Source organism: Euleptes europaea, chromosome 5 (genome assembly GCF_029931775.1).
Source record: "Euleptes europaea isolate rEulEur1 chromosome 5, rEulEur1.hap1, whole genome shotgun sequence".
NCBI lineage: Eukaryota > Metazoa > Chordata > Lepidosauria > Squamata > Sphaerodactylidae > Euleptes > Euleptes europaea.
In genome coordinates this window covers 8744207-8767128 of record NC_079316.1, presented here as the reverse complement: position 1 = coordinate 8767128, position 22922 = coordinate 8744207, and the positions used below count along the sequence as shown (strand labels likewise).

General features: G+C 47.3%; 1 protein-coding gene across 1 annotated transcript; it reads left to right on the top strand.

Moving 5' to 3' along the window:
* The first annotated feature begins 1770 nt into the window (after nucleotides 1–1770).
* On the top strand, nucleotides 1771–22901 carry LOC130477396 (cytochrome P450 2C29-like). Its single transcript, XM_056849333.1, has 9 exons — nucleotides 1771–1941; nucleotides 4661–4823; nucleotides 5776–5925; nucleotides 7839–7999; nucleotides 14625–14801; nucleotides 15614–15755; nucleotides 16102–16289; nucleotides 18199–18340; nucleotides 22720–22901. Exons 1-9 carry the CDS (start codon nucleotides 1771–1773, stop codon nucleotides 22899–22901), a joined length of 1476 nt encoding a protein of 491 aa, XP_056705311.1.
* The last annotated feature ends 21 nt before the right edge of the window (nucleotides 22902–22922 follow it).

Genomic DNA, 22922 nt, shown 5'->3' with positions numbered 1-22922 from the left:
CTCCTGGGGTTACAACTATCTCCAAGGGACAGAGATCAGTTCTAATGGAGAAAATGGCTGCTTTGGAAGATGGACTCTACAGCATTATATCCCATTGAAGCCCCTCCCTTCCCCAAACCCTGCCCTCCTTAGGCTCCACCCCCAAATCTCCAGGTATTTCCTAACCCGGAGCTGGCAACCCTAGCTGTCATCCTAGTACTGCTTGGCTTCCAAGATTTGAAGAGGTCAACCGAGCCTGGGCCATCTAGGTCACAGTTGGATCTAGCAGAGCTGAGTTCAAATCAGGGTTGCCAACTCTGGGTTGGGGTGGAACCTGAAGAGGGACAGATTTAGGGAGGGGTGGGATTTCAGTGGGGTATAATGCCATAAAAGCTCATCCTCAGAAGCAGCCATTTTCTCCAGGGGAACTGATCGCTGTCACAAGGAGATCAGTTCTAATTCCTGGTGATCTCCAGGCCTCACCTGGAAGTTGGCAACCCTAGTTCAAATCCCCACACTGCCTTTATAAAGCTCACTAGGCGCTCGTGGGCCACTCAAGCTCTCGATGGGCCCATGGTCACCTACCTCACAGGGTTGTTGTGAGGATGCTTTGCAACTAGGGTTGCCAGCTCCGAGCTGGGAAATACCTGGAGATTTTGTGGGCGGAGCTTGAGGAGGGCGGGGTTTGGAGAGGGGAGGGACTTCAACGCCAGAGAGCCCAATGGCCAAAGCAGCCATTTTCTCCAGGGGGACTGATCTCTATAGCCTGGAGATCAGTTGTAATAGCTGGAGATCTCCGGCCACCACCTGGAGGTTGGCGACCCTATTTGCAATTGAGCCATTGCCCCTCCCTTAACCGATCTCACCAGATCACTTTGAGAAAAGGGGGGGGGTTTCTAGATCAGTCATGGAAAGAAGGCCGGTGGGCTTACCTGAGTGGCAAATTAAATGTTTCTGGGTGGTGATGGTCTTTCTGCTGGCCTTTCTGCTCAGATTTATGATACGTTTGCTATTTTATGGCCTGAATAGAAGCCCAATGGATCTCGTGAGGAACGGACATGCACCACCAGACAACTGAATCCATGAGCAACCAAATGGCTGAAGCACCAGATACCTCCAATTTGGAAGAAACTCGCCAAGATGTGCTGAGCCAAAGCAACTTTGATACATAAAATGTATGCTCAAAGCTGTTCTTGTCCAGCCTCTTCATTGGTCTGCATGACTTTTTTCTATACTGATCCAAAGCAACTTTGATACATAAAATGTATGCTCAAAGCTGTTCTTGTCCAGCCTCTTCATTGGTCTGCATGACTTTTTTCTATACTGATCCAAAGCAACTTTGATACATAAAATGTATGCTCAAAGCTGTTCTTGTCCAGCCTCTTCATTGGTCTGCATGACTTTTTTCTATACTGATCCAAAGCAACTTTGATACATAAAATGTATGCTCAAAGCTGTTCTTGTCCAGCCTCTTCATTGGTCTGCATGACTTTTTTCTATACTGATCCAAAGCAACTTTGATAATAAAATGTATGCTCAAGAGAAAAGGGGGGTGGGAATGCTGGCAATGAGCGTGCCAGCTTCAACGGCATTGATCTAATCCCTATCCTGTCACTCATCCCTTTCTAAGCTGTAACCACCACCACCTACTAACCACTCCCCGGGGCAAGGGAAGCGCTGAAGGAAACCGAGAGACAGTCTGGAAGATCATTTCATTCCGACAGTAGATTAAGTAGCTCGGTTAGCACGGGGCGGGCCGGCCGTAAAACAGAAGACTCAAACAGCGGAGCGATGCTGGGCTTAAGCGGGTTCTTGGCAGCTACCCTGGCTTTTCTCCTGGTTTGGCAGTATCTGAAGCTGAGATGGTTGAGCCGGCAGTACCCACCCGGACCCACCCCCCTGCCCATCATTGGGGGTCTCTGGCGCTTGGACTTCAGGATGAAACAAGAAATGTTCACCAAGGTATTTCTTTGCGGGTCAGAATTCAAATTACGGATGCTACGGGGGAAATGAATTCAGTTTATTTGCAGATGAGCAGGAGTGGAAAGGCAGCACAGAATTCTTCTGCGAGGTGTATCTAATTGTCCACATTGAGCACTTTGGAGATGTTTCTGTACTTTTCGTGTTTAATGCCAACATTAAAAAAAACTGGGGAGGGGATTTAAATTAGCATCAGTTAAGGGTGGGCAGCCGGAGAATCACTGGACCCTCTTTGGAGATGTTTTGGCAGAACTAAATGGTTATTCCTCTAGAATTCTACATAAAGTCCTTGCAGAAAAAGATTAACAGGATAGAAAACTTTAAGGAAGCAGTTTTGTTACTAGTTTCAGCTAGTAGCTGAGTTGATCTGCAGCAGAACAGCTAAATTTGAGTTCAGTAGTACCTTAGAGACCAACAAGATTTTGGGGGTATAAGCTTTTGAAAGTCAATGTTCCCTTTGTCAGATATCTGGTGAATAGGATTGCCAGCTCCAGGTTGGGAAATACCTGGAGATTTTTTGGGGCGGAGCCTGAGGAGGGCGGGGTTTGGAGAGGGGAGGGACTTCAATGCCAGAGAGTCCAATTGCCAAAGAAGCCATTTTTTCCAGGGGAGCTGATCTCTATTGGCTGGAAATCAGCTGTAATTACAGGAGGACTCCAGCCACCACCTAGAGATTGGCAACCGTACTGAAGAAGGCAGCATTGGCTTTCGAAAGCTTATACCCCGAAAACAGAGTTGCCAACCTCCAGGTGATAGCTGGAGATCTCCCGCTATTACAACTGATCTACAGACGATAGAGATCAGTTCGCCTGGAGAAAATGGCTGCTTTGGCCATTGGACTTAGGGTTGCCAGGTCCCTCTTCGCCACCGGTGGGAGGTTTTTGGGGTGGAGTTTGGGGAGGGGAGGAGCTTCAATGCCATAGAGTCCAATTGCCAAAGCGGCCATTTTCTCCAGGTGCACTGATCTCTATTGGATGGAGATCAGTTGTATTAGCAGGAGATTTCCAGCTACTACCTGGAGGTTACCAACCCTAATTGGACTCTATGGCAATGAAGTCCTTCTGCTCTCCAAACCCCGCCGTCCTCAGACTCCACCCCCAAAATCTCCAGGTATTTCCCAACCTGGAGCTGGCAACCCTACCTGAAATGCTTGCTGGTCTCTAAGGTACTACTGTGCCCAAATTCAGCTATTTTGCAGCTGTTTGCTGTTTAAGTGTTGCACTTCGAAAAACATCAGTCTTTTCGCAACTTTTCGCAACTAGAGAGCCAGCATGGTGTAGTGCCGTGTTGGCGAACCTATGGCACGGGTGCCACTTCCGGCACGCGTAGCCCTTTCTGCCGGCACGCACGGTTCCTCCAAGCCGCTGGCTTTTCCAGCTCTGCCCCACCCCGGATGGGGGAGGCTGTAGCCCAGGGGTGGGGAACCTCCGACATGATTGGCGGTGGCCCCCGGACTCTCCCACAGAAGCTGCCGCCATTGCCGCCGCTGGAGCGTGCGCGGCCAGCCAGGCGGGTGGGAGAGCGGGGAACAGAAGCCGAGCGCTCACACTCGGCATGGCCGGTGGCTTCTCCGGCACCCTCTGGGCCTGTGCGGGCGGAGGGGCATGGCTGGTCGGTGGGTGCGAAGGAGGCGCCCTCTGCCCCACCCTGCTTGCCTCTCACAAGCCTGCCGCCGCGCCCCACCGAGTGGCAAATCCAAGGCAAAACCTCCCATGCATAAATGGCCTCTTTCTTTTTCTGTCTCCCTCTGTCCTTTTCTTTCTCTCCCTTGCTCCATTTCTTTCTCCCTTTCTGTCTCTTTTTCTTTCTTTCTCTCCCTCCCTTCCTTCCCTTTCCCCCTCCCTTCCCTTCTTTCCTTCCTTCCTTCCTTCTTTCCCTCCAGCGGCTTCTCCGGCACCCTCTGGGTCTGTGCGGGCGGAGGGGCGTGCAGTCCTATTCCACCTTTGAAGTGCCCACAAGCCATCCTCCAAACACCTTTCCATTTATCTTGATATGTAGAGAGAAAACACTAAGGAACTAGTTGCCAATCTCCAGGTACTAGCTGGAGATCTGCTATTACAGGTGATCTCCAACCAATAGAGATCAGTTCCCCTGGAAAAAATTGCCACTTTGGCAATTGGACTCTATGGCACTGAAGTCCTTCCCCAAACCCCGCCCCTCCTCAGGCGCCACCCCAAAAACCTCCCACTCATGGCGAAGAGGAACTTGGCAACCCTAGCCTCTCCCTCTGGGCCCCCTCTGGGGGTGGTATTCAGGTTAAATTGCCGCATTGGCACTCGGCGATAAATAAGTGGGTTTTTGGTTGCAGTTTGGGCACTCGGTCTCTAAAAGGTTCGCCATCACTGGTGTAGTGGTTAAAAGCAGTGGTTTGGAGCGGTGGACTCTGATCTGGAGAGGAGAACCGGGTTTGATTCCCCACTCCTCCACATGAGCGGTGGAGGCTAATCTGGTGAACTGGGTTCGATTCCCCACTCCTACACACGAAGTCAGCTGGGTGACCTTGGGCAAGTCACAGCTGTTACAGCTCTCTCAGCCGCACCTACCTCCCAGGGTGTCAGTTGTGGGGAAGGGGAAGGGAAGGTGACTGAAAGCCGGTTTGATTCTCCCTTAAGTGGTAGAGAAAGTCGGCATATAAAAACCAACTCTTCTTCTTCTTCTTCTTTTTCTTCTTTTTCTTCTTCTTCTTCTATCTAAATGGCAGATCGCAAAGGATTATGGAAATATTTTCACCTTGTGGGTGGGCCACAAGCCTATGGTTATACTGAACGGGTACCAGGCAGTGAAAGAAGCGATGTATACCCATGGCGAACAGCTGACCGGAAGACCAATAACTCCTTTCGTTGCTGCTACCATGAAGGGAAGAGGTATGCAATTTCCCCCCCTATAATAATCTAAGCAGGGATATGATTGTGAGGAAGCCCTGGTGGGTGTGGTATCTGCTGCCCCTTGGGAAAGGGTTTCCACACCTGGCCCTCCTGGGAGCTTTTGGGGAGGTTCACTGTGAGGAGGGCATTGCATGACGTGTCAAAATCATTTCTAGATGAAAACCCAGACGTGGCACCATCACATCGAGCAGCTCTCTAGGAATTCCCCCCAGCTATGTAGTTGCCATAGATATTGGAGGTAGGTAGGGTTGCCAGGTCCCTCTTCACCAATGCTTCCACCAAGCTTTTGAAAGTCAATGTCCCCTTTTTCGGGTATCTGATGAATAGAGTTGCCAGCTCCGGGGTGGGAAATACCTGGAGATTTTGGGACGGAGCCTGAGGAGGGCAGGGTTTGGGGAGGGGAGGGACTTCAATGCCATAGAGTCCAATTGCCAAAGCGGCCATTTTCTCCAGGGGAATTGATCTATATCGGCTGGAGTTCATATGTAATAGCGGGAGATCTCTAGCTAGTACCTGGGGGTTGGCAACCCTAGGGAGGGGGGAGAGGGGAACTGGACGCTTTTCTCACAGTAAGCACTACAGCCAATTACTAAGCAGCGTTTTCAAGGGGCGGGGACTCGGCAGGAGCTGGTGATTGTGCTGGTGCATAGCTTTTTAAGCATTCGCTACAGAAAAGGGTGGGACAAGCAACCTTCGAGCCCCAGGTAAAATTCCCATGCATAAGCGACCAAGGAGCGGCGGTGGGGTAAATAAATGCTGAGAAAATGTACTCGAACGTTAATTTGCAGTTTTACCAATGCAGTTCTTTTTATGTGTGTGTGTAAGAGCAACCCTATATGCCATCACACACAAACACACACACACACACACACACACATGTATATATGGTGGTAATTCCAATACACTTTTTTTTATTGATTGGCAATACCAGGAATTCTGTTTGCCAGCGGACACACCTGGAAGCAACAGAGGCGTTTTTCGATGATGACTCTGCGGAATTTAGGCTTGGGGAAAAAGAGTATGGAGTACCAGATCCAGCAGGAGGGGCAGCACCTGGTGGAATCCTTTGTGAGCGAAAAAGGTCAGAAAAGTTACTTTCCCACTCGAGACACTGATCTCCGCTTATGAATGATCAGGGCCCACCCTAAAGAACATAGACATAAATAGGCTGCAGCGTTTTGAGCTAGGGTTGCCAGGTCTTGCTTCAAAACCGGAGGGAGGTTTTTGGGGTGGAGCCTGAGGAGGGCGGGGTTTGGGGAGGGGAGGGACTTCAATGCCACAGAGTCCAATGGCCAAAGCGTCCATTTTCTCCAGGGGAAATGATCTCTATCGGCTGGAGATTAGTTGTAATAGCAGGAGGTCTCCAGTTAGTCCCTGGAGGTTGGCACCCCTATTTTGAGCCATCCCAGTGGGGGCAAGGTTCCTTTGCCACCACTCGGAGCAGCAGATCTGGGAGACTTGGGTTGGAATGCCCACTCTGCTGTGGAAACTCATGAGTCCCCACTGTAGAGAAAAGCAGGGTATAAATCGGGTTGCCAACGTCCAGTTTGTGGCTGGAGATCTCCTGGGATTACAACTGATCTCCATGTGACAGAGATCAGTTCACCCGGACAAAATGGGTGCTTTGGAAGATGGACTCGGTGGAATTATACCCCACTGAAGTCCCTCCCTTATGTCACTCTCCTCTCCACCATTTTATCCTCACAACAACCCTGTAAGGAAGGTTAGGCTGAGAGTGTGTGGCTGGGGCAAGGTTTTCCGACAAGCTTCCATGACAGAGCAGGGATTTGAACCTGGATCTCCCATTTCATCTAAAGAAGCGAGCTCTAACTAATGGAAGCTAATGCTGGAAGAAATGTTGTTCATTATTACGGCGCTGTCGGATTCCTGTTTAGTCTTGTTATCGGAACATAGTTCGACACTCTAGCTGCTCCTCCGAGGCTTCTTACTGCAGCAACAGAAACTAGATAGGTAATTTGGAACTTAGAAATCCCGTGGGAAATTCGGATGAGAACAATTTGAGAAACAGCGTCACCGTCTTCCTCTCTTGGCTGTGGGAAGGTCGGTTGCTACCAGCGATGGTGACAACTAGGCTTGCCAGGCTCCGCGACGCCACCGGCGGGAGCTTTCTGGGGCCGTGGCTGTAGTGCGCTCATCCCGGAAGCGATGTGGATGCTGTAGCAATCTCGGGCAAAACGCTATGGTTTCCATAGAGTTTTCTCCAAGATTCCCAGGAATTTCCAAGAGTTTTCTCCTAGGAAGAGATGTACTCTTTTGCCTGGTTGGAAGGAATCCTGACGACAGCTCCGGATGGACCCGTGTGAGAGAACCCAGGGAAGGGTAAATCCTGTGTATTTTCAGAAAGTCAGAAAGTATTTTCAGAAAGTTTCGGTAAACCCGATAGTGACGCGTGTGCCCGCGCGTGCCCGCAGTGCCCGCTGGCCATCAGCAGTGGCCACCGGCCATCACCGGCAGCCTGGATTTTACCCGCCACCACTGGGCAATTGGCAACCCTATCCCTGACCACCCGCGGGAGATTGGGGTAGGGTTGCCAGATCCAGGTTGGGAAACTCCTGGAGATTTGGGGATGAGGCCTGGGGAGGACAGGGACCTCAGTGGGGTACGATGCCATAGAGTCCACCCTCCAAAGCTGCCATTTTTTCAAGGGTAATTGATCCCTGTAGTCTAGGGATGAGCTGTAATTCTGGGGGATCCCCAGGCAGTACCTGGAGGCTGGCATCCCAAGTGACTAGGATTGGCAGCCTCCAGGTGGTGGCTGGAGATCTCCCGCTATTTCAACTGATCTCCAGGCAACAGAAATCAGCTCCCCTGGAGAAAACGGCCGCTTTGGCCATTGGACTCTATGGCATTGAAGTCCCTCCCATCTCCAAACCCTGCCCTCCTCAGGCTCCACCCCCAAAATCTCCAGGTATTTCCCAACCGGGAGCTGGCCACCCTACTAGTGACAACAGCTTTTCACATCTATGTTCTCAGGCAAACCCATGGATCCAACTTTCTTCATCACCTGCTCTGTCTCCAATGTGATCTCGGCTGTGCTGTTTGGACACCGCTTTTCTTATGACGACAAGACGTTCCAAAGCTTGGTCCAAGCGATTGGTTTTATGTTTCGTTTTATGCCCAGCCCGTTCCGTATTGTAAGTTGTTTGGTTTTTTATAGCAAACACCTTGCTGTAATAATCTGCAGTCATTCAGGAATATGCAGAGGGTCTCTTTTAATTAGGGTTGTCAAACACCAGGTACTAGCTGGAGATCTCCCGCTATTACCACTGATCTCCAGCCGATAGAGATCAGTTCCCCTGGAGAAAATGGCCGCTTTGGCCATTGGACTCTATGGCATTGAAGTCCCTCCCCTCCCCAAACCCCGCCCTACTCAGGCTTCACCCCAGAAATCTCCAGGTATTTCCCAACCCAGAGCTGGCAACTCTACAACAGAAGGGTGTGTGTTGCAGAGAGGGCCCAGATTAAAAGAAGAGCAAATTCAAGAGTAATCCAAGTTCCAAGTGTATTCAGTTCACTTGGGGTGTGTGTAAGACACTTCCACACCCACAGTGAGTTATAAGTAAAAGGGACTGGGGAGAGTCTCTGCTTTGCGTGCAGAAGGTCCCAGGTCCAATCCCCAACATCTCCAATTAAAAGGACCAGGCAGTAGGTGATATGAAGGACCTCCGCCTGGGACCCTGGAGAGCCGCTGCCAGTCTGAGTAGACAGTACTGACACTGGTGGAACAATGGTCTGATTCAGTATAAGGCAATTTAATGTATATACACATATATTCAAAATCCATACTTTTTATGTAGGCCAAACAAAATGGAACAAAATGGTGTTTGAGTTCAAAACAGATAAAAGGAAGTATTTTTTCACACAGCGCATAGTTAAATTGTGGAACTCCCTGCCCCAGGATGTGGTGATGGCTGCCAACTTGGCAGGCTTTAAGAGGGGAGTGGACATGTTCATGGAGGAGAGGGCTATCCATGTCTCCTAGTCAAAATGGATACTAGTCATGATGCACACCTCTCTAGGATCAGAGGAGCAGGCCTATGATATTAGGTGCTGAGGAACGCAGGCAGGATGCTGCCGCTGCAGTCGTCTTGTTTGTGGGCTTCCTAGAGGCACCTGGTTGGCCACTGTGTGAACAGACTGCTGGACTTGATGGACCTTGGTCTGATCCAGCAGGGCCTTTCTTATGTTCTTATGTTCTCCAGAACATCTGGCTCTATCGATTCACTAGCTCATGCCCTTTTGGAATGCTGCTTTTACGAGGAACTTCGATCACATTATATTTCCCCCCTTTTAACTTACAAATCTAATGCCTCTGTGTCTGACATAATGCCTTTTCTACTAAGCCATAGGGATCCCAAGGCTACATTGTCAGTGGCAAGGTTTGTTTCAGTCCTTATATCCCTCGAACACTAGTTATATGCTGCTCAAGATCAATGGATCAAGGAGCTTCTAAGGGATAAAAGGAAAGAACACTTCATCAGACGATGTCCTCAACAAAAAGGGCAGTGTGGGGAGAAAAATACATCTTAGGGAGGGGCTGTGGCTCAGTGATAGTGCATCTTTTTGGCGTGCAGAAGGTCCCATGTTCAATCCCTGGCATCTTCAGTCAGCAGGATCAGGTGGTAGGTGATGTAAAAGACCTCTGGTAGATCTTAAGAGAGCTACTGCCAATCTGAATAGAGAATCCTGATCTTAATGGAGCAATGGTCCGATTCAGTATAAGGCAGCTTTATGTTTTGCTAAGGGACTGGGGCTCAGTGGTAGAGCATCTGCTTGGCATGTGGAAAGTTCCAGGTTCAATCCCCAACATCACCAGAGAAAAGGATCAGGGTAATAGTTGATGTGAAAGACCTCTACTTGAGACCCTGGAGATCCGCTGCCAGTCTCAGTAAGCAATACTAACCTTTATGGACTAAGTGCCTGATTCAGTATGATGTGGTAAACAAGGGTTCGTGGGGGGAGAGAGAGACCTGAGATCGTTATTTCAAGAAAATAGTTTATTTGCAGCTGCTGACTCAGAGGCCCTAATGGGCAGAAATCTCTGAGCCCCGATTGTACTGAGGGAGAGATATTTATCCAAATTCAAGATGTGACAACCCATCAACATTCAGGGTAGAGCTGATAACACTCCAGACATTGAGGCGGCAGTAGAGTAACAGTTTCACCCAGTTCTTGTTATGGTTTACTGTAACCCTCCATGACTCTTGCCCCAATTCCTTAGCACACAGACATACACACACAGAGATATCCTGCCAAGCAACAAGCTATTCCCTTGCTTTCCTAATACATTTCAATACATTTACAGAAAGGAAAAGAGATTATTACCAATTGCTAAATCAGTGGATCTTCCATAGTCAGGGGAAGTCTACCTTGCTGTCTCATTCCCCCCTTATGATACAAGACTTACATATAAGGCTTGTCAATCGTTCCTGTATCCCATTTCATCATACTTTCTATCACAAAATACACATTCCAGAACCCTCTTATCTCAGTGAACCACTCACTCCACCACTCAATCGACTTCCCAATTCTCATTCTGACCAACTTTCTAATTCCCATCCTGGGCACAATTAATTTAGGTTATTTTATACATTCTTAACAATTGATCTCAATAAAATACATCCCATCTCAAAATACGTCATTTCTTGCTACTGAAATCCAAAAACAATTTAACAACATTAAGAAGCCAGCAAGGCTTGGCAACATTATAACTTAAAGAATGTCAGTGTGTGGGTGCTTATGCAGACTCTGTCAGTTGAAGACAAGAGGAAAGACAGAGAAAAGACAGAGGAAGGGGACAGATTCTCACGGCTAAAGGTGAGATTCTTGCACCTGCTTATGTACACAGGCAGTTGATAGGGCCACAGGTGAAATATCTTTTTCTGTGGGCAATAATTCCAGGAAATTCCTGGAGGTCCCTTAAACAGCTTTATTGAAAAATCCAGAACTTATGAAGGACAGTTGGAAGAAGCAGGAACACATTTGAACAAGATACATTAATGGAAGAACACATAGACTTCTAAGACATTGCATAATGCATGATACATAGCAGCAACATCAATCCCTCATCGGTACATTTTATAAAACAACACCGACATTCCTTTATCCTTTTTTCAAACGAAGCATCCCAAAAATCAAAAGTCCTTTGTCAGCTTTGAATGGAAACATACACAACTTCTCACAATAGTCATACAGTTGAGATCATTACAAAGAAAAACACTAGAGAACTCAGGCAGTCTAGAATAGGCATGACTACCACAGAATCAGAACTAAAAATCACCAGTCTTTCCACAGTAGCTGTAAAACAAATGAGTCTGAGACACAAACAGAAATATACTGAAGCACGCCCCCCTTTGCTACTGCAGGGCAGGGGAGACAAGTCCACAGTCTCAGGCAGGAGGCAGGAGGCCCCTCTCGAATGACTCCCAGTCTAAGCCACAGGAACAGTGTTAACATATAGATACAGTCATTTGCTGGAAAAAAACTTCATCTGGTATCAGGAAAAATAGGGTACGTTGAAATATCTGGAACCAGACTGTAAAAGACAAAAATATCAAGAGCCTACACAGAGTTCTAAAGGCCTGTAAGTCTTTAGTGGCCTGGGAAAAGGCAGGAGTGGCTGGAAGTAAAACCTGGAAAACTCAAAAGACAATCAATTCAGTTATTGCATGGAAAAACTGTTGACATAGAGGGACTTCATAGAGGATTTCCCCCCCCCCTTCACTTGTTTTCTGACACACAGGAAACAGTGACGCTGTTATGCTCAAGAGGCAATATTGCAGAACCTATTAAGCAACCATCGTCACTTTTCCCAAACACTCAAAAATCTTTGCTTGCTTCCGGCCATCAGGAGAACAGACCAAAAACCCAAAAGATGTTTCTCGTTGCTTGTGGGGTGGCAATTTCTGCAAAGTTCTTGCCAAACCTTATTAACTTTCCAAGCCTCCTCAAGCCTCAAAAGGGTGTTTTCCTCCTTTTTCAAGCACATCCCAGGTGCTGCACAGACCAGAACAAACTGCAAGCAAAGTTTTGACCCAAAAAACAGCAGTACCCAAAGGTCATCTAGACGGTCCACAAGCAGAGGTTTTATTTTCCCCAATCAAACCTCCAATCAAAGTCACGAAAACTAGGTGCTCACCAGGGGCAAGGATAGGTAAAGGTAAAGGTCCCCTGTGCAAGCACCGGGTCATTCCTGACCCATGGGGTGACGTCACATCCCGACGTTTACTAGGCAGACTTTGTTTGCGGGGTGGTTTGCCAGTGCCTTCCCCAGTCATCTTCCCTTTACCCCCAGCAAGCTGGGTACTCATTTCACCGACCTCGGAAGGATGGAAGGCTGAGTCAACCTTGAGCCGTCTACCTGAAACCGACTTCCGTCGGGATCGAACTCAGGTCGTGAGCAGATCTTTTGACTGCAGTACTGCAGCTTAACACTCTGCGCCACGGGGCTCCTAGGGGCAAGGAAGGCATAGATTATGACAGACCCCATCCCCAAACTGGCAGGCTGTAGTGAAAAAATGGGGAAGCCCGCTTCCAAGCAGGGGTGTGTGTGTGTCTGCAATCTTTGGGCATCTGGAAACAGCTCAACTAGATGAAAGGTTGCCAGGACTGCATACCCGGTAAGGCCAGGATCATCTGTATTGCACATTTCAGAATCGGTGGATGGAAGGCAGCTGTCAAGACCCATTTGTCTGGCTGGACCTTCCAAGAACTGGCTTTGATGCTAGGAAAGTTGTCTTCAGCCCTCTTGTCCCTTGTTCCTGGCACTGATTTTCCTGGCTGGCCCCCCTTTTTCACTTTCTTCACTCCAGTGCCTGTCACTCACCTCTGGATAGCTGCGGCAGTCTTTTTCCCTTCATTTTGTTTTTCTTTTTCCGTCTGCATCAGGAAGATGCCAAACGTCTGGGCCCTGGGGTTTGTGACATAACAGGAGCATTTCCAGAGGGAGAGCCAAGCTGATTAATTTCCTTTAGAAGCCGTTGAAGCGGGGCTGAATGATGTAGGGGGGCTCAGGCTTCTCCTGGTCGACCGTAGGGGTTAAAGCTGTAAATCCCCCCTTTTTGGCCCTGGGCAACGGGGGTGGCCAGACTTCTATCAGTTCAAAGAGAGACAGACCCCAATGGAAGGGAGCAAAAGAGGGCCAGTGATGTGATGTAGACAGAGCTGGAACTAAAGTCTGGATCCATTTCAGCAGTATTTTTGACAGATTTTTTCATTTCAGTACAAGTTGCATTTTGTAAAGAAGCCGGCAGCCACTGCTTTTCTTGTGCTTCAACCTGTCGCTTGCAAATCACAACAGCATTTACTTTCCATCTGTAAAACAGGCAGCTGGGGAAAATTTTGCAGGTCACAAGGGAGAGGAGTAGATTTTTCACACAACAGTTCTTTCAATATTTGTTCAAAGTCCATAATTTCTTTAACATCCATTAGAGCAATAACAACATGTCCATTAAAAAAAAAAAAAGCTTTCTCCACCACAAGCGGCTGGGTTTAGCTGGAAGGGTAAAATCCAGGATCCACATACAACAGACTCCAGCTATTTCCCAACAACTCTTGAATTCTCCTGTGTTCAGGGTATGGGACAGATTGCAACCTTCCTCCCCTTGTCATCTGAAATTCCAGATGCTTCTCTTGAATCTGAGCTTTCTGTCGGTGTTCTACTCAGTTCCATATAACAAATAACATTCTGTCCTGAATGCGAGAGCCTGGTTTTCATACTTATTTCAAGCAGATTGGCATATAGCAAGAGACAGTTCAGGTATTTCTGGATTCCCTGATGATATATATAGGCTGTGCCCTGGGTTTTGGAAGCAATTGCAGCTGGTGAAATATTCCAAGCTGGACCAGAAGGGTTTTTTTTTCTCTTTAGCCCATAGTCAGAAAAGTATGTAAAGTCAGAGCCCCCCCTCTTTAACGCAACCGTGTTGTCAGAGAGAGTGGCAATCAAAGTTCAAAGACAAAAAGCAATGTCATCATGACCTCTGGAGGTCCCTGAGCAGAGTTTTCACCTTCTGGGGCTATCAGAGTCACAAATTGAGGAAACCTGCATCCGGGAAGAAGTCCTGCAGTACCTTGCTGTCTCAAGTAGAAGCCAGCTTCATGTTTGTTCATCTTTCAGATCACAGTGTTAAGCCTCTCCATTTTCTGCAGGTGAACTGATCTCAATCGGCTGGAGATCAGTTGTAATAGCAGGAGATCTCCAGCTAGTACCTGGAGGTTGGCAACCCTATGCTGAGAATGGTCCTTCCTCTCTTCTCAAGACTGCTCCATTGATTACCTCTTTAAATTGTGGAACTCCCTGCCCCAGGATGTGGTGATGGCTGCCAACTTGGAAGGCTTGAAGAGGGGAGTGGACATATTCATGGAGGAGAGGGGTATTCATGGCTATCAGTTAGAGTGGATACTAGTCATGCTGCATTCCTATTCTCTCTAGTATTAGAGGAGCATGCATATTATTTTGGGTGCGGTGGAACACGGGCAGGATGGTGCTACTGCACTCGTCTTGTTTGTGGGCTTCCTAAAGGCACCTGGTTGGCCACTGTGTGAACAGACTGCTGGACTTGATGGGCCTGGGTCTGATCCAGCAGGGCCTTTCTTATGCTCTTATGTTCCTTTAAAGGAGGTGGAGCATTTTCTCCACCATTCATGGTCCTCCCCGCAAAGATCACTGGAATGGGGAGGGGGCTCTTTTCTGAGGAGGACCTTTTTGCAAATAAAGGGGCCACCTACTAAAAGCACTCCCATCTTCTTTGTGTCCAGGCATATGATATTTTCCCACGGCTCATGTCCTACCTACCAGGACCTCACCAGAAGGCTTTTGGTTGCTTGGAATTTGGCCATTCCAAGGCCAAGGAGGAAATCACAAACCACAAGGAGACCCGGGACCCCCTTGATCCACAGGATTTCATCGACTACTACCTGGATCAGATTGAAAAAGTAAATGGCAGCTTTGCAGGGAGTGGGGTCATTTCAAGGGAACCCAGAGGTTATCGGTCAATAGAGTTATCCACAGGTTGTTGGGTGGCGATCTCAGAGAACCCTATCTTTTCCAGTGCCAACTTTCTCTACCACTTAAAGAAGAATCAAATCGGCTTACAATCACCTTCCCTTCCCCTCCCCAAGGGATACCAGGGTGATGATGCTGAGGCAGGCAGTGGCAAACTACCTAGAATCATAGAATCATAGAGTTGGAAGGAACCACCAGGGCCATCAAGTCCAACCCCCTGCTCAATGCAGGAAATTCACAACTACCTCCCCCCTCCACACCCCTAGTGACCAGAAGATGGCCAAGATGCCCTCCCTCTCATCATCTGCCTAAGGTCACAGAATCAGCATTGCTGACAGATGGCCATCTAACCTCTTCTTAAAAACCTCAAGGGAAGGAGAGCATACCACCTCCTGAGGAAGCCTGTTCCACTGAGGAACTGCTCTAACTGTTAGAAAATTCTTCCTAATGTCTAGACGGAAACTCTTTTGATTTAATTTCAACCCGTTGGTTCTGGTCCGACCTTCTTGAGCAACAGAAAACAACTCGGCACCCTCCTCTATATGACAGCCCTTCAAGTACTTGAACATGGTTATCGTATCCCCTCTCAGTCTTCTGATAGTCTCTTGCCTTGAAGACCCCGCTAGGGGTCGCCATAAGTCAGATGTGACTTGACGGCAACAAAAAATAAAATTAGAATATTACGTGCTAATGACGGAGAAGAACGACTGCAGTCTTGACATTATCCTTCTGTCGCCAACAGACCAAAGATGACCCCAACAGCACATTTGATGAAGACACCTTGCGCCAGCTAATTATCGACTTCTTTGCAGCTGGGACAGAGACATCCACCACGACACTTAGATGGGCCCTGCTCTACATGGTCGCTTATCCTGACGTCCAAGGTGAGGCTAGGAGAATGCAAATGGTTTTATTTGACCTGAAAAATTGCATTCATAAGAACGTAAGAAAGGCCTTGCTGGATCAGACCAAGGCCCATTAAGTCCAGCAGTAGGGTTGCCAGGTGCCTCCTCTCCTCCCGCGGGAGGCTTTTCTTTGTAATTCCAGTTAATGCTCTGGGGGAAAAAATTGTGGGCTTTAAGGCGCTTTAACGCCCAGTTTTGTTCTACTACAACAGACTAACACGAGTACCCGCCTGAAAATGTTTTAGCAAGGGCCAAAGTTAATGTGAAAATATCCTCTGCTAAAGAAAGCTTCTGCCTCTGGTTCTTTTAATGTGTTTTTCCTCAGAGAAACTCCAGAAGGAGATCCATACAGTTCTCGGACCTTCTCACGTGATCTGTTATGAGGATCGGAAGAAACTGCCTTACAGCAATGCTGTGCTTCACGAGGTTCAACGTTACAGCAATATTTTGCTAGTTGGGTCTTTCAGAGAATGTGTGGAGGACATAAACTTGCTAGGCTATCACATAAAGAAGGTATATAGTTTTGTCTTCTTCCTGTTACATGTTTCCCTACCCACTGCCTCTACAGTGGCTGCCCTGCCTGCAAGCACACTCATGCAACCTCTTCCGCCATTGCCTTTACCCTCCTGGCAACCAGCGGGGGCTTTTGGGAGGCAGGTACAGGGGCAGTGAGCCTCACCCCCACGCAATGACATCACTTCCGATGCTATGAATCATAGAATCATAGAGTTGGAAGGGGACTACCAGGGTCATCTAGTCCAACCCCCTGAACAATGCAGGAAACTCACAGCTACCTCCCCCCTACATCCCCAGTGACCCCCACTCCATGTGCAGAAGATGGCCAAGATGCCCTCCCTCTCATCATCTGCCTAAGGTTATAGAATCAGCATTGCTGACAGATGGCTACCCAACCTGTAGGAGTGGAGAAACCAACCCAGTTCACCAGATTAGAGTCCGTCGCTCATGTGGAGGAGTGGGGAATCAAATCCGTTTCTCCAGATTGGCATCCACCGCTCATGTGGAGGAGTGGTAAAACCAACCCAGTTAACCAGATTACAGTCCGCCACTCATGTGGAGGCGTGGAGAATCAAACCCGGTTCTCCAGATTAGAGGCCACTGCTCCAAACCACCGCTCTTAACCAATACACGACACCGGGTCTCCCAGCGCCAGAAGTGATGTCATTGTGCAGGGCTGTGGATTGCTCCCCCCTTCCACCAGCCTGCTTCTGTCCGTCGACCACTGAGTGTTGGTGGGCAGCTGTAGGAATCAGTGGACAATTGCCCGCCATCAGCGGGTAGGTGGAAACTCTAATGCCACCTGGTTGCCTGGGGGTCCGTCATCCTCCCTATCACCTCTTCCTTTTTTCCTCGCTAAGTGCTTCATCCATGCTCCCTATTTCTTTCCTTCCTTCTTCCCTTGCTTCCTTGCCCGCCTCTCTTTCCAAGCAGCAGCAGCTTCTCATTCCTCTCCTGAGGGTGGTTGCTTGTTTGCGGAAATGCTCTAAATGGTGTCTATCTCACGATGTAGTGTCATAATGCACCAGATTTTTCCCCCTGGTAAGTAGACATTTTGAGGATTTTTTTAAAAAAAAAACCTCACTTTTTTCATTCTCCAGTGTTTCTGCAATTCTGGGGTTTCCATCAGATGTGCAGAAAGTGTTTCTTTAAATGGCCTCATCTTGTAGATGTTTTGATCCGCATTCTAGCACCCAATTCAGAGTTCGATATAATGATGATGTTAATGTGGACTTTTTTCAGTTACGCAAGTGGCCTTTCTTATGCTGGCCCTTTGTTGAATTTGTCTCTTTGATGAGAAAGGGTTGCTAGTTCTGACTTAGACCTATTCCATGTTTGGAAGGGGGGACCACAGAGAAAGTCCCGTGAAAGTGCCCAGGGTTCCATTTTTCCTCTATTTGGATGCATGTGTGTGTGTGTTATGGCGACTCATGGTGACCCTATGAATCATTGTCCTCCAAAACATCCTATCCTTAACAACCTTGCTCAGGTCTTGCAAACCGAAGGCCGTGACTTCCTTTATAGAGTCAATCCATCTCTTGTTGGGTCTTCCTCTTTTCCTGCTGCCTTCAATGTTTCCTAGCAGGATTGTCTTTTCCAGTGACTCTTGTCTTCTCATAATGGGACCAAAATACGATAGCCTCAGTTTAGTCATTTTAACTTTTAGGATCAGTTCAGGCTTGATTTGAACTATAACCCATTGATTTGGGGAGGGTTTTTTTTGGGGGGGGGCAGTCCAGGGTATCCGTAACACTCTCCTCCAACACCACATTTCAGAGGAATCTACTTTCTTCCTATCAGCTTTCTACTTTGATACCATGTAAAATCACTCTGAACAAATCTCTCTATGTGCGTATTTGTGCATCCATGTAAAGGACAGGACTGAGAATTTCCTTCTTCTTAACAGGGTACTGTGGTCATCCCAGAGGTATCATCTGCCATGTGTGACCCTGAGCAGTGGGAGACCCCTTTTCAGTTCAACCCAAATCATTTCCTGGATAAAGATGGACATTTCTTTGCCAGAGAAGCCTACCTTCCATTTTCTGCAGGTAAATGAGCTCACTGGTGACAAGAAGCTTAGACTAGGATTCCAAAATGAGGCCCATAAATAATTTAGTACATTTTAAAATGTCCCATAAGAACATAAGAAAGGCCATGCTGGACCATGGTCCATCAAGTCATATGAACACATGAAGGTGCCTTATACTGAATCAGACCCTTGGTCCATCAAAGTCAGAAGTGTCTATTCAGACTGGCAGCAGCTCTCCAGGGTCTCAGATAGAGGTCTTTCACCTCACCTACTTGCCTAGTCCCTTTAACTGGAGATGCTGGGGATTGAACCTGGGAGCTTCTGCATGCCAAGCAGATGCTCTACCACTGAGCCACATTCCTTCCCCAGCAGTCTGTTCACACAGTGGCCAACCAGATGCTTTTAGGAAGTCTACAAACAAGACAACATTAGCAGCATTATCCTGCCTGTGTTCCACAGCACCTAATATAATAGGCATGCTCCTCTGGTCCTGGAGAGAATAGGCATGCATATCCATTTTGACTAGTAGCCATGGATAGCCCTCTCCTCCATGAACATGTCCACTCCCCTCTTAAAGCCTTCCAAGTTGGCAGCCATCACCACATCCTGGGGCAGGGAGCTCCACCATTTAACTATGCGTCGAGTGAAGAAATACTTCCTTTTATCCATTTTGAATCCTTCACCCTCCAGCTTCAGCAGATGACCCTGGGTTCCAGTTTTATGAGAGAGGGAGAAAAGCTTCTCCCTGTCCACGCTCTCCACACCACGCATAATTTATTGACCTCCAGCATGTCTCCCCTTAACTGCCTTCTTTCCAAGTTAAACAGCCCTAAGCGTTTCAACCGCTCCTCGTAGGGCATATCCCAGCAAGCTCCCCTGCCACCCCCAGAAGTGGTTCCCTAGTCTAGAATTGCCCCATCTCAAGCCCCCAGTGATGTAATTTGTAGTTATTATTGTTGTTGCTGCTGAACACATGAAGCTGCCTTATACTGAATCAGAACCCCTGGGTCCATCAAAGTCAGTATTGTCTACTCAGACTGGCAATGGATCTCCAGGGTCTCAAGCAGAGGTCTTTCACACCACCTACTCGCCTGGTCCCTTTAACAGGAGATGCCGGGGATTGAACCCGGGACCTTCTGCGTGCCAAGCAGATGCTTTACCACAGAGCCATGGTCTGTGGGAACCCTACCTCTCATCCCCTGCTGGTAGCCAGGTGGGATCTGGCCACCATATCATGACAAACCAATCAATATGAGTTTGTGGTGTACATAGAAACTGGGTCTCCTTAATATATTTTATTCTAAAAGACGGTCAGTAAATTAGCCAAAACCTCTTTAGATAGCTTCAGCTTGAAAATGCCTATGAAATGCCAGCCCCAGACGATGGTCATTCATCATGTCTTTTTCATTTGCACTCCACAAGGTGGCAGACAAGAGCTCCACACTACCCTTCCATCATAATGTGCTTCTCTCTGTCTTCCTGTGTAATATATATATGTTGATCCCGCTCATCCTCAAAGTAAATCGAGGTGGTACAGCTGATTCTTCCATCCCGGTTTTATCCTCACAACAGCCTTGCAAGGCTGGAAGGAAGTGACTGGCTCATGGTCGCCCGAGATGCTTTATTTATTTAGATATTTATCTCCTGCACTGTCTCAAAGGTGCCCAAGGAAGCCAATAGCACAAAATAATCCATAATAAGACAATCTGAAGTTTTAAAAAGATAACAAAAATAATTCCAAACATCAGCAATAAAACCTCAAGGTCAGCCTTTTGAAACAAGCAAAGAGGGACCTGGCAACCCAACCACCCACCTCACAAGGTATCTGTTGTGGGGAGAGGAAAGGAAAGTGATTGTAAGCCAGTTTGAGACTCCTTAAAGGTAGAGAAAATCAGGGTATAAAAACCAACTCTCCTTCTTCTTCACCTGGGTGTGCAAAACAGTTTTTGGACTGGCACCTGTAAACTAGCAATGTGGGTGTGAGGCAGGCAAGGGGGAAGGCATTCAGCTGGCCAGGTGCCACTACTGTGAAAGCCCTGACTCACCTGCCTCACTTCTAAGAATGAGATGAAGGGACCTTAACTGGTAAGGTAGACTGTCTGGTTCTTCAAGTACCTGGATCAGTCCCAGACCATTTAGGACCATAAAAATAGTTTCAGTTGTGCCTGATAGAAGAAGAAGAAGAAGAGTTGGTTTTTATTTGCCGACTTTCTCTACCACTTAAGGGAGAATCAAACCACCTTACAATCACCTTCCCTTCCCCTCCCCACAACAGACACCCTGTGAGGTAGGTGGGGCTGAGAGAGTGTGACTGGCCCAAGGTCACCCAGCTGGCTTCATGTGTAGGAGCGGGGAAACAAATCCAGTTCACCAGATTAGCCTCCGCCGTTCGTGTGGAGGAGTGGGGAATCAAACCCAGTTCTCCAGGTCAGAATCCACTACTCTAAACCACCGCTCTTAACCACTACACCACGCTGTAATGGTGTACATAAAATAAATGAAGATCTTTCAACACAGGAAGGGCAGGATCCTTGAACCTTACCCCCGACAGTAACTTAGCAGCCACATTTTAAACAAACTGAAGTTTCCAAACAGTCTTCAAAATCAGTCCTATGTAATGTGTATTGCAGTAATCTATACCTGGAGAGCCAGCGTGGTGTAGTGGTTAAGGGCAGTGGTTCTTATAGAGATGGATAAACACATTCCATTGTCATTAAACTCTTGACTCTCCCTAAGTCATAATTAATAATGTTTAAAAACCAGGATGTCAGACTGACCCTTTTTGGCAGGGCCTTAGTTCTGGGTACCCAAGGTTGGGTGAAAAGAAAATATATATGTCTATGTATAAATACTGAAAGTATAATTTATTGGAAGTTTCGGCCTATGGGGCCTTCATCAGTGGTTAATTAAAACCCTTGTTAAGCCTGTACACATTTACAAAAATACATTAATAAATACAAACAGTTCAAACCCAACCAGGCATGTGTATATGTTGTAAAATCAATTCCCAATTACTCAAACATCTGGTATAATAGGTTCTAGTTGTAATACTGGTTAGTATATATCTCTCATATACTATGTGTGCAGGTATCAACCTAGTAAAGGCCCCATAGGCCGAAACGTGTTTGGTATGTGGTTACAGTTATCAACCTCAGGAAATGCCACTGTGCTATTTTAATGCTTTTAAACAATTTTAACTTTTACATAGCGCTTCCAATAAATTATACTTTCGGTATTTATACATAGACTTATATATATTTTCTTTTCGCCCAACCTTGGGTACCCAGCTTCTGTTTTTAGGTTTGGTTTTATTCCCCTCCTTTTTTTCTTGCAGGGCTTTAGTTCTGGCCAGTACTGCCAAGTACATTTCCCAGAAATGTTTTCATAATTGTTCCAATAAGGATGTTCTTATAAGGATTGTTACAAACTAGAATATCTTTAAACCGTCATGGATACATTCATGTATACACAATTCACACAAAGCATTATGGGTTCAGACATAGATACTGGAGCATGGAGATAGATTAGACCTTAATATCAGACTTTCCCTTCAGACCCACACTTTCCTGTTGGGAATCTCTGCACCAGCAGCCTCCAAGCTCAAATCAAGTCCCCGCCCCTTTCAATGCTGCTTTGTAATTGGCTTACTTTGTAGAGCTTACTGTGAGATAAAAGTCCCCCCACAAAAAAACCCCAAAGGCAACATAAAAAAGCATTTTAAGAACAAAGAACAAAAAACAGAGCACTCTGAAAGGAGGGGGGAGATATCCAAGCCTCAGTTTTTAAAAGCCTTTCTTCTGCTCAGAAAGAGCTTCGAGGAAGCAGGAAGCATTTGAATCCCCGCTTCTTTACACCCTGCTTTGTAATTGTGATAGAAACCAAGCTTGCGTGTCCTGCGCTTTGCCTTATGCACGGGGATTTCACCTGGGCTGAGCTCAGGGGAGAGGGAAGAATCGGGTTAACAGAGGAACGGGAAGTCCCGGGACTTGTGAGGGCTGGCAGCGAGGTCATCTCTAATGGTGGGAAAACTCATGCATAACTCCAAGGAACAACCGAGACAGACGGGGGCGAATGTGAGTGAAAGTAATCCATGAGTAAATGACCCCGGTCTCCTTCTGACTTCTTGACTGCAGTCTCCCTTTTGGTTGATGATGGAGCCAAGGAACGGCAGTGTATTCTACAATGTCATTCTCGTGTACCATAACAACAAGTTTGAACAGTACTAACAAATGCTGTGCGTGCACAGAGGAGAGATTTAATGACTGCACCGTCCTAAAGTAGAAAGTATTTTTATGTTGAAGGTTGAGAATCAAACATTTTGGCTTGTAGCTAAGGAATTCATCAAAGAAAGGACTGTCCAGATCCTAACGTTTGGGTTTTTTCTCTCTCTTCCTACAGGACCTCGTGTGTGTTTGGGAGAGCGAATAGCAAGGACAGAGCTCTTCATTTTTTTCACCAACATTATGCGGTCTTTTAAAATCCAGCTGCCAGAGGGTGTGAAGCATGCCAACACAGATCCCATTTATGGGGGGCTGGTTTTGCTGCCCCGCCCATATAAGATTTGTGCTGTTCCTTACTAGCATAAGTTGCTTCCACTCCAC

Bases quoted from the DNA above. Each gene is read 5' to 3' on its own strand.
- LOC130477396 (XM_056849333.1), top strand. From the start codon at position 1,771: ATGCTGGGCTTAAGCGGGTTCTTGGCAGCTACCCTGGCTTTTCTCCTG. The intron at 1,942-4,660 runs GTATTTCTTTGC...TCTAAATGGCAG, and splicing joins AACAAGAAATGTTCACCAAG to ATCGCAAAGGATTATGGAAA. The intron at 15,756-16,101 runs GTGAGGCTAGGA...GTTTTTCCTCAG, and splicing joins CGCTTATCCTGACGTCCAAG to AGAAACTCCAGAAGGAGATC.